General features: G+C 40.8%; 1 protein-coding gene across 1 annotated transcript in view; it reads left to right on the forward strand.

The window, feature by feature from the left end:
• STMND1 (stathmin domain containing 1) overlaps window positions 1–11,259 on the forward strand; it is a 29,679-nt gene extending 18,420 nt beyond the window's left edge. The window contains exons 3-5 of the mRNA XM_074397086.1: window positions 244–389; window positions 9,589–9,720; window positions 10,755–11,259. Of these exons, the coding sequence (XP_074253187.1) occupies window positions 244–389; window positions 9,589–9,720; window positions 10,755–11,042 (566 nt within the window). The 3' untranslated portion in view covers window positions 11,043–11,259. The remainder of the gene's footprint in view (window positions 1–243; window positions 390–9,588; window positions 9,721–10,754) is intronic.
• The last annotated feature ends 3,154 nt before the right edge of the window (window positions 11,260–14,413 follow it).

Below are 14,413 nucleotides of genomic sequence, written 5' to 3' on the forward strand. Positions count from 1 at the left end.
TGTTACCTTAATATGTGATCTGCTAAGTAAATAGTATATTATGTTGCTGTGTATACTCTGTAAGGACATAAAGAATTTAAACTTCAAATGATTACAAAGACATAATAGAAACGTATTAAGTGTTGAAACTAAGAACTAATTAAGTAGCATGGTTTATAAGGCATCCATTTAACATTTGATTGAAAAAATCTTCATTCTTAAATTTTGCTTTCTTTTTCTTTTCTTCTTTTTTGGTAAACCTAGTGACCAGTGGGTTAATCAATAAACCCCAACCCCTAGAGATTCGAGAGCGACAGAAGTCATCAGATATCCTGGAGGAACTAATTGTTCAAGGAATAATACAAAGCCACAGCAAAGTACTTAGAAATGGAGAATCATATGATGTCATGGCAAGTAATTTTTTAAATTAACATTAGCTTATAGTTAAAAGTAGCAATAGAGTATGATTGATCATGAGTCATTATTCCCAGCATATGCAAGTTACAATACGAATGACAGCATTTATTTAAGTCAGATTTTTCTCTCTTAAGATCCCCCGACATCTCTGCACACCTTCTCATATGGTTTGATTCTGTACTCCCACCCAAGTCTCACCTTGAATTGTAATCCTCAGGTGTCAAGGGCGGGACCAGGTAGAGGTTATTGAATCATGGAAGTGGTTTACCCTATGCTATTCTCTTGATAGTGAGTGAGTCTCAAAAATCTGATGGTTTTATAAGTGTCTGGCATTTCCACTGCTTGTACTCATTCTCTCTCCTGCTGCCTTGTGAAGAGGTGCCTTCTACCATGACTGTAAGTTTCCTAAGGCCTTTCCAGCCATGCAGAACAATTAAACCTCTTTTCTTTATAAATTACCCAGTCTCGGGTATTTCCTTATAGCAATGTGAGAACAGACTAATACACCATCCTTCTCTGCGGACTCAGGAGCTGCTCTAATTATTAATGATTATTTAATCCAGTAAAACATATATTGGGTTTTCCTAAATTTGAGAAATAATAGGCCCTACTGAATAACCTTCTTTAATTCTTTCAACAATTTTTCTTGAACATTGCCTGTGTAATAGGCATTGTGCAGCTCATTAGAAATGAGAAACTGAATTCTGATTTATTCAGTAAGAAAATAGGCCTGACAAGTGTTTTAGGTAATGGATATGCTAATTACCCTGACTTGATCATTATACATGTATCAAAACATCATACCGTACCCTATAAATATGTATAATTACATGTCAATTAAAAATAAGGTAAAACTTTAAAAAAGAAAATAAATAGGCCTAAATGCCAAAGCTAAAACACATATAGCTATACATTTATCCACATGCACACTCCAAAATCAAACATGAGGAATTAAGTAGAATTCTAGAAATTGCTGTACTTTTATTTTTGTTTGTTGATTTATCTTGATTTATCTGTCACAGTTTTTCCTCAGCATGAATAATGTTTTTACTCTGATTTTAACTAGCTTGGCTAAATCAAGAGTTCTAAATTTTTTTTTTTTTTTTTTTTTTTTTTTTTTTTTTTTTTTTTTTTTTTTGAGACAGATTCTTGCTCTGTTGCCCAGGCTAGAGTGCAGTGGCACAATCTCAGCTTACTGCAACCTCCGCCTCCCGGGTTCAAGCAGTTCCCCTGCCTCAGCCTCCCGAGTAGTTGGGATTACAGACATGCGTCACCACGCCCAGCTAGTTTTTGTATTTTTAGAACAGGGTTTCACCATGTTGCCCAGCCTGGTCTCAATCTCCCGACCTCAGGTGATTTGCCCACCTTGGCCTCCTGAAGTGCTGGGATTACAGGCGTGAGCCACACCATTGGCCGACTTGTGAATTATAAAATAAGTTCTGTATAAATTTGTGAAGAAGACAGCAGATTTAGTTGCTGTTATTTTGTTTTCTTCTTTGGGTTTTTGTTTTGTTTTGTTTTGTTTTTTAAAGCCAATGCTCCTAGGCATTACCACTAGTCCTTGAAGTACAGGCAGAAGAGAGAAGGTGAAAAAAAGAATCAACAGTGAAAAGAAGCCAGAGGAAAAGAATGAAAAAGAAAAGAAAGAAAAGGAAATGGCAGGAATAGAGACCAGAAATTACCCCAAAGGCTCCTTAATGGTTGTCTATTCCTGTGTCATAGGGAAAACAGTCCATTAGGAATTAGAAACTCATTATTTAAATCAAATTTGCCACCTCGACTGAGTCATTTAGTGTTTGAATAAAGTTAATTTCCTTCTTTTTGTATAGGGAATGTTGAGAACTCATGAATAAAAGCCAAAGTGGAATTTTCTTTTGAAAAAGGAAAATAAATCCTGCAGAAAGTACTTGAGGGAAAGGAAAGGAGATTGCCAAACCTTGTGAATAACACTATCAGGCTGCCAATAATAAGAGGATGTGAGGGGCAGGGGAAAAGGAAGGTAAAAATGAATCATATAATGAAAAGATAATGCCAGCATAATGACAATTTACATTTGCACAATGCTATCATGATACAAGGCATTTTGGAGAGCCTTATCTTATTTGAAAGTACTGAAAGAAGGATAGGTTTTTAATATCAAAGGGAAGAGGAAATTTTTTTTTCTAGCTGTTGGTGGTCTCTAGGGGTCAGAAAAAAAGAAAGCATGTCAAAAGGAAAAAATAAAGCAAGTCCGAGGGGAGACAGAGAGATTATAGAAACATCCAGGAGCTAAGCAATGTCTTCTTAAGAGAAGTGCTATAGACACCTTGATGTATACATACGCCAGTAGAAATCACATTAAAACATTCTCTGTGATTCAGTTGCCAGCGATGAATGAGTTCTGACCTAGACCTTGCAAGGGAGCCTGCGAGTTTAATTAATATAAACTACCTTGTGAAAGAGATGCACCTTTTAAAAAATAACTATGGCCTGGACTTTTAATAACATCATTAAGTGAACCAAAGGTGAAGACTACTTTTCATATTATAAGGGCATAGAATAGTTTTTGAGAACATTCTCAAAAGGATTTAAATGTGGCAGGCTGTCAGAATAGCACAATTCTTTTTTTTTTTTTTTTTTTTTTTTTTTTTGGCTTTGGTATTAGGCCAAGATATCCTAACATAAGCCAGTCTCGCAACAGACCAGGCAGCAACACACACCTAGAACAGTGGTCCTTAACCCACCTGTACATTGGAGTCACCTGGGGATATTTCAGACATCCCAGAGTCTAGATCCCACTTCTGACCACACGGCCTGGGCGTGTGACCCTGCTTTCACCCTTCTGAAAGCTCCCAGGCAATTCCTTTCGGCAGCCCCAGTTGAGAACTACTGCCCTGAAGGTTCACCAAAACTGTCCACGAAGCTCTCAAATTCATTACCAAAGCTGGGAAGGGTTAAAGCTTTTGAAATCATTCCTGATTCCCTATTCATTGTGAAAGAGAACTCTGAAATATTCCTGAAAATATACCATTTCAGGAATAGGAACTAAGATTATACTCAGGAAGCCTAAGGAAATAAAAAAGAGATGCAATTTCTGTGTCACAGATAAAACCTTGCAATTCAGGGGTAGCTGAGAACATATGTGTGCCAGACACCAGGTGTCTTGCATATTTTGGGAAGAGTTATGAGGCCAATGTAAAGGATGAGAATGAATATTGAAGGACTGAGGGGGAACCATATTAAGAAAGGAAATATTATTAGATGATATTAATTATTAATAATAATGCTTTGAACTATCTAATATTTAATAAGTTTTTTGAAACCCACACCTGATAAAATTGGCTAATAACAAAATAAGAAGTCAAGGGAAGCAAAAAAAGGGATGGTTAAAAAAAAAAAGATATTATGATGTCAGCAGTTACTAAAATGTGGTGAATCTTAACAGACATATAAATATGATTTCTTCATTGCTCTAGGGAAAAACATTCTTCTAAATAAAATATTAGGGGAAAAATAGAATACATGTGAAAATGCTTTGAGTCTCATGCTCTACCAACTGAACTAGCCATATAGCCAAGGAGAATAGTTTAAAAATAAGACTTCTTATGTGGGCCAATAGCGTATTTAAATACAAGGGCATTTCAGACGTAGATCTGGCAGCTTCTTAGCCAGGTCATTATCTTTCATTGAGTTATATAGAGTGAAATTGAATAAAGATGTTGAAAATTGAGGGTTCACCTTCATGAAGTTCCCCCTTCTAAATCAGGGGCATCCCCTGAAAGCCAGTCTCTCCCTAGAGGTCCAGGGGAGGATCTGTGTCCACCACAGAACCCCTTTGTCTTTTTTCTTAATTTTTATCATAAGCTTGCTGGTGAATACCGCAGTAATTCCATAGTGCTCTCTGGATAACCAGCTTTCAAGAATGTTTATGCTAGAATATTTTATGTTTACTTAAAAGTTAAAATCAGGCCAGGCACGGTGGCACACGCCTGTAATCCCAGCACTTTGGGAGACCAAGACAAGCAGATGGCTTGAGCCCAGGATTTTGAGATCACCCTGGGCAACATGGTAAAACCCCGTCTCTACAAAAATAAAATTACAAAAAATTAGCTGGGCATGGTGGTGTGCACCTGTAGTTCCAGCTCCTTAAGAGGCTGAGGCTGGAGGATCACTTGAGCCTGGAAGGTCAAGACTGCAATGAGCCATGATTGCACCATTGCATTCCAGCCTGGGTGAAAGAGGGATACTGTCAAACAAAAAACCCAAACAATGAAAAAAAAAAAGTTAAAATGTGCCAGGCATGGTGGCTCACATTTGTAATCCTAGTGCTTTAGGAGGCTAAGCTGGGAGCATTCCCTTGAGGCTAGGCGTTCAAGACCAGCCTGGGCAACGTGATGAGATTCCATTTCTACAAAAAAAAAAAAAAAAAAATTAACGATATGTAAGAAATATAAGATTAAGAAGCTATGTATCAGATTGTTGAGTGAATCTTTCAGTGTATTTTTAAACATTCTAATGAGACTTAAGTGACTACATTGTAAACAAGCATTGGTTTTATGTACATATGTCAATATGTGTATGAACTTGTGTAGACCTCTTTAGAGAGATACGGTTGGCTCTCATTTATCCACATAGGTATTATTGAGTTCATCTTTTATCCCAAATTCATTTCTCCCTGCCACTTAGCACGTCCTGGGTCTCCCTACCTGAGACTCTGTGAATTCACAATTGGCTTCTGTGTCTGGTCAGTTTATTCCCTTCTCTGTGCGACTTCTGTATTTGGTAACCTGTGGTGTAGTCGGAGAGTTTGTTCACATTGCATAAGAGTCTCTAACATTATTTATTGAACCTCATGGAGAGATTTTTAAGGCGGAGGAAGTTGGCTGAGCTAGGACTCAATAATGCCAGTTAATGATGAGAGTGACCTTCCCCAGGGGGTCTAACGTTGATAAAGCAAGAATGAAGGGATCTTTTGCAGGAAGCTTTGGCCTATTCTATGCACAGCACTCCCTTAAGGGAACAAAATGAAGACAAGTTCATCCCTTGGTCAATAGTTAATTAAGAAAGCTCTGAGGAATACACTGTGTGTGTAAGAAGTAAAACATATAAGTTCGTAGCTAGAAACGGGACGCAAATCTGATTTTGTTGTTGATTCGTTGTTGTTTCTACTGGTAGCACCTCTCTAAGCATAAGGTGGTCATTGTTACCTTTTTTTATTTTTAATTTTAAAAAGAAACAGGGTCTGATTACATTACCCAGGCTGGTTTTGAATTCCTGAACTCAAGCAATCCACCTGCTTCGACCTCCCAAAGTACTGGGATTACAGTGTGAGCCACTGCGCCCGGCACGTTATTAACCTTTTTAAGTGCCAACATTTAATAAATTCTGACTTCATAACTTTCAGTTGTAAAGAATACAGGTATCTTTCTACAGGTTTTTTATTTTTTTACTTAAAATGTGGAACTCCAAAAGAACAGGGGTTACACAAATAGGATTACCCTCCTCTATGGGGAGGGTCATTTTAAGATTAAGCAACATGGAGGAGATGACCAAAACAGAAAATCCAACTTCTCTCAGAACTACTGATCTCAGAATTTTAGTCAAGGTTCAGGCTCCTATGTATAGCCTAATCTGGCATTTCGTTATTGGATCTTTAATTTAAAATTTTTTTTTTTTTTTTTTTTTTGAGACGGAGTTTCGCTCTTGTTACCCAGGCTGGAGTGCAATGGCGTGATCTCGGCTCACTGCAACCTCCGCCTCCTGGGTTCAGGCAATTCTCCTGCTCAGCCTCCTGAGTAGCTGGGATTACAGGCACGCACCACCATGCCCAGCTAATTTTTTGTATTTTTAGTAGAGACGGGGTTTCACCATGTTGACCGGGATGGTCTCGATCTCTTGACCTCGTGATCCACCCGCCTTGGCCTCCTAAGTGCTGGGATTATAGGCTTGAGCAACTGTGCCCTGCCTTATTTTTTTTTTTATTTTTATTTTTTTGAGACAGAGTCTTGCTCTGTTGCCCAGGCTGGAGTGCAGTAGGGTGATCTCCACTCACTGCAGCCTCTGCCTCCCGGGTTCAAGCAATTCTCCTGTCTCAGCCTCCTAAGTAGCTGGGACTACTGGCATGTGCCACCACGCTGTCTTATTTTTTGTATTTTTAGTAGAGACAGGGTTTCACCATGTTAGCCAGGATGGTCTCGATCTCCTGACTTCGTGATCTGCCCGCCTCAGCCTCCCAAAGTGCTGGGATTACAGGCGTGAGCCACCACGCACGGCCTACTATTTGATTTTCTTTTAGCCCTCTATGCATGAGCATCCCTAAAAAAATCATTTTCTTGTTAATTTCACAGTATCTCTAGTTAAGCCATCATAGCAAGTATTCCCCTCTCTTTAGCAGGTAGTCTTTGCCAGCAGGAAACCTAAGCGTCAATCGTCATAAAATAATACAAAATGATGAGAGGAGGGGGAACTTGCTTTGACAACCATTCCATGGTTTTCAAGTAGTAAATAACTTTGCATCACATAAACCATCTGATGGTTTTAAAGGAACCAAAACGTCAATACATGTTTTTTCTTTAGAAGACTTTGTGAGAATCATAGATTTGAAAGCTGAAAAGAAGCTTAGCAGGCCTCTGCCCCCTTGCTGCTTCACAGTTGGGAAAATTGAGTCCAGAGAGAAGAGCTGCCTGGGTCTCCACTATACCCTGAGCATTCCTGTTGCCCGAGGGTTGAAGCTCACGCCTGGTGCCTAACCATCCCTGGCGGCAGACTCTCTTTCCCCAACTCTGTGCTTTCGCCCCTTTCAGCTTTGTCTTACTTAGGATTTTGTATTCTGCCTTTGGAAAAAGTCACTGCTTTGACTGAATGAAAAGCAGCTACCATTTGCTGAGTGGCTACTTTATCCTTTTTTTTTTTTCTTTTTTAAAACCAATCCTGTGAAATATGTATTATTAAACTTATTTTTACAAATGAGAAAACCATGGCTTGCAGAGTTTAAGGAATCATAGAAAGTCAATTCAAGCCCTGGGCATGGTGGCGCACATTTGCAATTCCAGCTATTCAGGAGGCTGAGTCAGGAGAATCACTTGAGGCAGGAGAATCGGGAAGCAGAGGTTTCAATGAGCTGAGATCACACCACTGCACTCCAGTCTAGGTGACAGAACAAGAGTCCATTCCATAGGCCAGCCAGAATTCAAGCCCAGGGTTGACTGGTGATTTGTTTTACTCTGCTAAACTTCCTCTCTTTGATGTATTTTCTCAGTACCTACAGCATTATAGTCTAGAGATACAGTCTTTTAGAAATTACAGTGAATATTAATAGCTCTTTTGTCTTTAATAAAAAGTCTTTAGAGAAATTATTTAGAACAATATTCAGTTCATTTTATAGTGCAGCCTTGGAGTTAACCACTCCCTACCCAGTTGTAATAAATCTAAATATACTAACCTAGAAAGACGCCCATATTAAGTTAATTGAAGAAAGTAAATTGCAGAGCAGTGTGTATAGTATAACTCCATTTAGGTTTTGTTTAACACTACAGGTATCCTTAACACATATATATGTATATACATACATGTGCGGAATAGCTATCTGGAAAGACACACACTAAACTCTTTACAAAGCTTCACGCTAAGGACTGGGATTGGGGGCTAGGTGGTTAAATAGAGGATTCTGAGATGATTTGTGTATCAGTTAAATTTTTTATAATCTATCTATATTATCCTAAAACTAATTTTTAAAACAAAAACATATACATTAAAACTTCATAAATTCTTTATGATAATTTTACTTATTTTGGAACTAGAAATTATGACTAGAAAATCATTATTACTGCTTTGAACTGTTAAAAGGATAGTTGATTATATGAATCGGAATTTTCCCCCTGCTGACATGAAAATATTTGTCCAGTTCCTCCAGCAAAGCTCAGCACAGAGTTGCTGTTCAGTAATTGTTGATTATCTCTTTCTACCACAACACCAGAAGCAATGAAAACTAATCTCTGTCTCAGATGAAAGTAACCTGTAGCTTGTGGAATATTATAAAATCATCAGGTTGAACTTTGCACCGTGAACTATGAATTCACCCCCATTCTCCACTGCTTTTCATCTTATTTTTTCCTTCTAAGGGGTCCTCTTCTATGCAGTCTGAGAGCATCTGCACTTGTAGAGATTTTTCTGTAATAGACTGGTGTTTTTTAAGGCATCTAATAGATATTATCTTTATAATTCTGCTGTTACCAACTTCCACATTGTTTTTGTAATCTGACCCCGGAAAGTTTGGTTTTTAGAATTTACTTTTTATTTATTTATTTTGAGACAGGATCTCACTCTGTAACCAGGGCTAGAGTGCAGTGGCACGATCTTGGCTCACTGCAACCTCCACCTCCTGGGTATAAGGTCTTTTAGGCTAACTGACTGCACCATGGACCACGCCGTGGTAACCTCTGTGACCTGCACATACACTCCAGATGAGTTCCTGGAACTGGAAAGTCTGAAGTGACTGGAAAATCACAGAAGGGAGAATGATCAACCCCTGCAGTGCCTAATTAACTTTGAGACAGTCTTCTATTGTTCCCTATCCCTGCCTCAACTGATAAGGCAACTGGACTTTGTAACTGACCTTGGTCAACCTCATGACTCCAGACCCCCTCCCACCTTGCAAAAGCCACCCTTAACTATTGCTTCTGTAACTTTCCTATAAAACCAACTCCTATCCTACTGCCCTGCTCTGACTCTCTTTTTGAACCCAGCCCGCCCACACCCAAGTGACTAAACAGCCATGTTGCTCACACAAAGCCTGTTTGGGGGATCTCTTTATTCAGAGCATGTGGTTTTTTTTCCTTTCTTTTCTTTTTTTTTTTTTTTTTTTTTCATTCACTTAGGGCATATCAGAGCATGTGTTTTAACTGGGCTCAAGCAATCCTCCACCCTCAGCCTCCCAAGTAGCTGGGATTACAGGCACATGCCAACATGCCTCGTTAAGTTTTTATATTTTTGTAGAGACAAGGTTTTACTACATTGCCCAGGCTGGCCTGGACGTCCTGGGCTCAAGCAGTTTGCCCACCTCAGCCTCCCAAAGTGCTGGGATTACAGGCATGAGTCACCGCGCCCAGCCTATAATTGACATTTTGAACTGTTTATTCTAACTCTTTTGCCCTTCTCCTCTTGCCAGTGAATATAGTTGTTTCTCCATGTTAAAAAAAAAAAAAATTATTCCAGGTGAATATGACTGAGAAGCCATTGAGAAAGCCACCTGCCAGGCTAAAAAAACTCAAGATCAAAAAGCAAGAGAAGGATTTTACCATGAGTGACATCGAGAAGAAGATGGAGGTTGCCGAAGAGTGCAGGAAGGTACTGAGTTCTCAGATGCTCTAGACTTGAGTGGTTAGCTGTCTGCTAATGTGATCTCATGCCAGACCTTTCCTATCAGCAGTTTTAAGACAAATTGTATGAATCAATAATCAGTATTTTATTTTATTTTACTAATTCTTTTAAGAGACAAAATCTCACTATGTTGCCCAGGCTGGAGTACAGTGGCATGCTCAGAGTTCACTGCGACCTCAAACTCTTGGGCTCAAGAGGTCCCCCTGTCTCAGCCTCCTGAGTAGCTGGGACTACAAACCCACACCACTACATGTAGCTAATTTAAATAAAGACTTTTTAGAGATGGTTTCTCGCTATGCAGCCAAGGCTGGTCTTAAACTCCTGACCTTAAATGATCCTCCTGCCTTGGCCTCCCAAAGTGTTGGGATTGCAGGCATGAGCCACTGTGGCTGGCCTACAGACAATATTTTAATGACTTATATGCTTTTTATTGTATGTTTCATGTTTAGTGGTTTTTCTTAACAATTTCCTTCCTGTCATAAAGGAATAAAGTAGGTTGGGTATTACAGTTTCATCCATATAGCCTAAGCAAGCAACATCCAGTTCTTGGAATTAAGCGAAGTATGGAGTGTTCTTCATATGAAAAGAGAGAAACTTCAGTTAAGGATGGGGGCAGGAGGAGGGGCAGGGTTGGGGTGTGGTGTTAAACTGAGAGGAGCTGCTGCAGAGCATCAGGCAGCATCACCCCTTTTGTATTTTCACCGAGGGCCCCCATAACCCTCCATGTGCCCTTGGCCAGATGCCACCTTCACAGCTTTGGTCCAACAGCCTTCATTTCCCTCTAATTGGCTCTCTAATTGGCCTCTCAGAGCACAAGGACCAGACTGCAAGCTCCATGAGGACAGGCCCCGTGTCTGCCTTCAACAAGAGTTTCTCAAAAGATGTTTGTTAACAACTGAATAATGACATAGAGAAGCCATAAATGTTCATACAAGCAACATTAATTGCAACTTGTAGAAAGTTACTCAGACTCTTTTTCATTCTTTAATACCACATTGCAGCCTAAAGAAGAGGAAATAAGAAAAAGGCTACAGAGTGACCGACTTTTGCCTTCAGCCAATCATTCAGATTCAGCTAAACTAGGTGGGGCTGAGGTTGCATTTGCCAAAGGACTTCAAAGGGTGAGGTGGGCTGGGTTTGAACCGTCTGACCTGCAGGGAGGAAAACCTTGCCAGAGGAAGAAGAGTAAAAGTGATGCAACCTTGAGTGACAGAAATGACAGTGATGAAAGTTTTGGGGTCGTGGAGTCAGACATGTCTTACAACCAAGCAGATAACATAGTCTACTAAGCCATTTTTTTGTGTGAATTTCATAAGCCGGCATTCATTTTCCCCTTTTGTGACATTTGTAGTATGTCTCAGATTCTTTGACTGCCTGACCTCATTCCACTGGGATTTCTTGCCGTGGGCTTAAGGATGATTGTGTGGGCTGCATGGGCTGAAGGTTAGTTGAGTAAATTAAATAGCTATGCTAGATTTAATAAAGGAGTGAGGGGGAGACTTGACCAGCTTGGATATTTGGCACCCTCATTTGTGTGGCTTCAAACACTGTGGAGATGTCTTTAATGTGTCAGTGCCTTCAGCTTACGTGAATATGTTCATGCCAAATGAAACCCTTCCTGTTCTCCTGCCTGGTGGCAGTGTCCATCTTCTGCTGGTCCTTTAAGACAAATTACATGGATTTGTGTTAAGTATTTTAATGATTTGTATGTTTTTTATGCTGTACGTCTACAGTTTCTGAAATTTTTTTCTTTGTGTTATGCAGGAATGAAGCAATTATCTTAAAGTTGGTTGAATTACAGTTTCATCTATGTAGCTTAAGTTAGCAATATCTAATTCTCAGAATTATATACAGAATGGAGTTTTCTTCTTGTGAAAACAGAAGAACTTCAACTGAGGCTAGGGGTGGAAGGAAGTTGTGGGGGTGGAGGGAGGCCCTGCTACCAGTGTCTGTCTTCCCTGCAGGCACACTGAGCTGAGAAGCTGCTGGCCCTCATCTTATTGGAATTATACCTTGCTTCTTCCCTCCCTTACCACTCACATCCAATCAATTATCAGGACTTATGATTATAGATGCTTTTTCCTGGGGTGGGAGGGGCGGGACAGGGTCTTACTTTGTACCCAGGATGGAGTACAGTGACATGATCTTGGCTCACTGCAGCCTTGACTTCCTGAGGCTCAAGCGATCCTCCTGCCTCAGGCTCCCAAGTACCTGGGACTACAGGCACACACAGCCACACCAGGATAATTTTTTGCAGAGATAGGGTTTTGTCGTGCTGACCAGGCTGGTCTCAAACTCCTGAGCTCAAACCATCCACCCACCTTGGCCTCCCAAAGTGCTAGGGTTATAGGTGTGAGCCACCATGCCAGGCTATGATCCTAGATTCTAAGGATCTCTTGCATCCATCTTCATACTTTTCCCTTGTCGGTACCTAGTTTCAGCCGCCCACCATCATTCAACTGGGTTGCTACAATAGTCTTGATCATTATACAACAGTATCTGTTTAAAACCCCTGGTTGGCCCCCTTTTATTGTTGAGATAAAGCCCAGACTCCCTGGTAAGGATCTCAGCTTTCACAATTCAGCCAAATAGAACCTCTTCCAGTTCCTCTAACTCAGCGCACTCACCCCAGGCGCTAGACCTTTGCACATGCTGTTTCCCTCTTCCCTTCTATTCTTCCTGCTCCTTGACTTGAAAAATGCCTTCTTGTCTTTCATGTCTCAACTCAGACGTCACTTCCTCTAAGCCCTCTGGTCCAGGTCAATGCCCCTCTCACCTTTTGGCACCCCGAACTGTTTCACCTTTGCGTCTATCACCCTGTGTAGAAATCACCTGATACTTTTCCATTTTTACCATTAGATATTTTTAGTTCCTGTAAGACAAAGGAGTGGGTCTGTTGTAATCATGGTTGCAGTTTTTGGTACCTTGGAAAGTGAATGCACATTATAAGTGCTACATAAATATTGTTTTAGAGGATACCTCCTCCAGAAACAGGTGCATGGCTTGTTTTCTTGGGAACCATTTGACTTGAGGCTTACTCATCATCTCCTGTTCATACATTCCCTTTGGCCTTTTGTGTATCAGGGGTCCCCAACCCCCAGGCCATGGACCAGTACCTGTCCATGGCCTGCTAGGAACTGGGCCTCACAGCAGGAGGTGAGCGTCAGGTGAGAAAGCTAAGCTTCATCTGTATTAACAGCCATTCCCCATCACTCGTATTACAGCCTGAGATCCACCTTCTGTCAGATCAGTGGCGACATTAGATTCTCATAGGAATGAACAGTGCACACGAGGGATCTAGGATGCACACTCCTTATGAGAACGTAATGCCTGATGATCTGAAGTGGAGCTGAGGTGGTGATCCTAGCACTGGGGAGCAGCTGCAAATACAGATTAAACTTAGCAAAGAGCTTTTACTGCATGGAGACCGTAATAAATCAGTTGCTTGCAAACACATATCAAACTGTATCCGTGAGTGGCAAGTGACAGTGAAGCTGCATGTGGTGGCAGGCTTTAGGGTGGTGAAGTGAGTCCATGTACTTCAGTTGTACAGCTGCATCTGGTGGCAGGCTTTAGGGTGGTGAAGTGAGTCCATGTACTTCAGTTGTACAGCTGCATGTGGTGGCAGGCTTTAGGGTGGTGAAGTGAGTCCATGTACTTCAGTTGTACAGCTGCATGTGGTGGCAGGCTTTAGGGTGGTGAAGTGAGTCCATGTACTTCAGTTGTACAGCTGCATGTGGTGGCAGGCTTTATGGTGGTGAAGTGAGTCCATGTACTTCAGTTGTACAGCTGCATGTGGTGGCAGGCTTTATGGTGGTGAAGTGAGTCCATGTACTTCAGTTGTACAGCTGCATCTGGTGGCCTTAAAGGTATGTTTGAGGCAACTTCAAATCTCCATATGTTCTGAATTAAAGTCCAGGCAGAATATCCTCACATTGCCACAAAAGCGCTGAAATGCCTGCTTCCATTTCAGACATCCTATCGTTTTGCAGCAGGGTTTTCTGCAGGGACAACAACCAAAATGAGATTTTGGAGTAGACTGGACATAAGCAACACGTTTTAGATGTCAGTGTCTCCCTCCACCCCAGATAGGATCATCTAGTTGCAAGAAAACAAGCTCAGGGCTCCCACTGATTCTACATTCTGCACAGGAAGGTGATGGTGAGTTGTATAATTATTTCATTATATATAACAATGTAATAATAGTAATGAAGTGCACAATAAATGTGATGTGCTTGAATCACCTTGAAATTATCCACACTCTGCCCCAACGTCCATGGGGAAATTGTTTTCCACGAAACCAGTCTCTGGTGCCAAAAAGGTTGGGGACCTCTGTTGTATATGGATACCTCTGTTGTATATGTTCCTATAGCCTGTAGCACTTCAGACACCTACAGCCAGTGAAGTATGACAGTGCTGGTAGAGGGGATGGAGGGGCTTCTTCAAAACTAATTGCAGAGCCAAAACTTTTAGACCTTCAGTCTACTTCTTACAGTGTGACCCTGAGGCATGCAGGCTCTCTGTCTCAATTACCTTACATGTTAATTTGGGATAGCCAGAGTCATAGAGTTGAATCAAACGAAATAAAGTGTTTCAAGATACTGTGTACCTGATTGCCTGGTTCAGCAGACTGAGTCGTCCCACCCCTTCTATGCAGATA

The sequence above is a fragment of the Saimiri boliviensis genome, chromosome 4 (assembly GCF_048565385.1).
Source record: "Saimiri boliviensis isolate mSaiBol1 chromosome 4, mSaiBol1.pri, whole genome shotgun sequence".
Lineage (NCBI taxonomy): Eukaryota > Metazoa > Chordata > Mammalia > Primates > Cebidae > Saimiri > Saimiri boliviensis.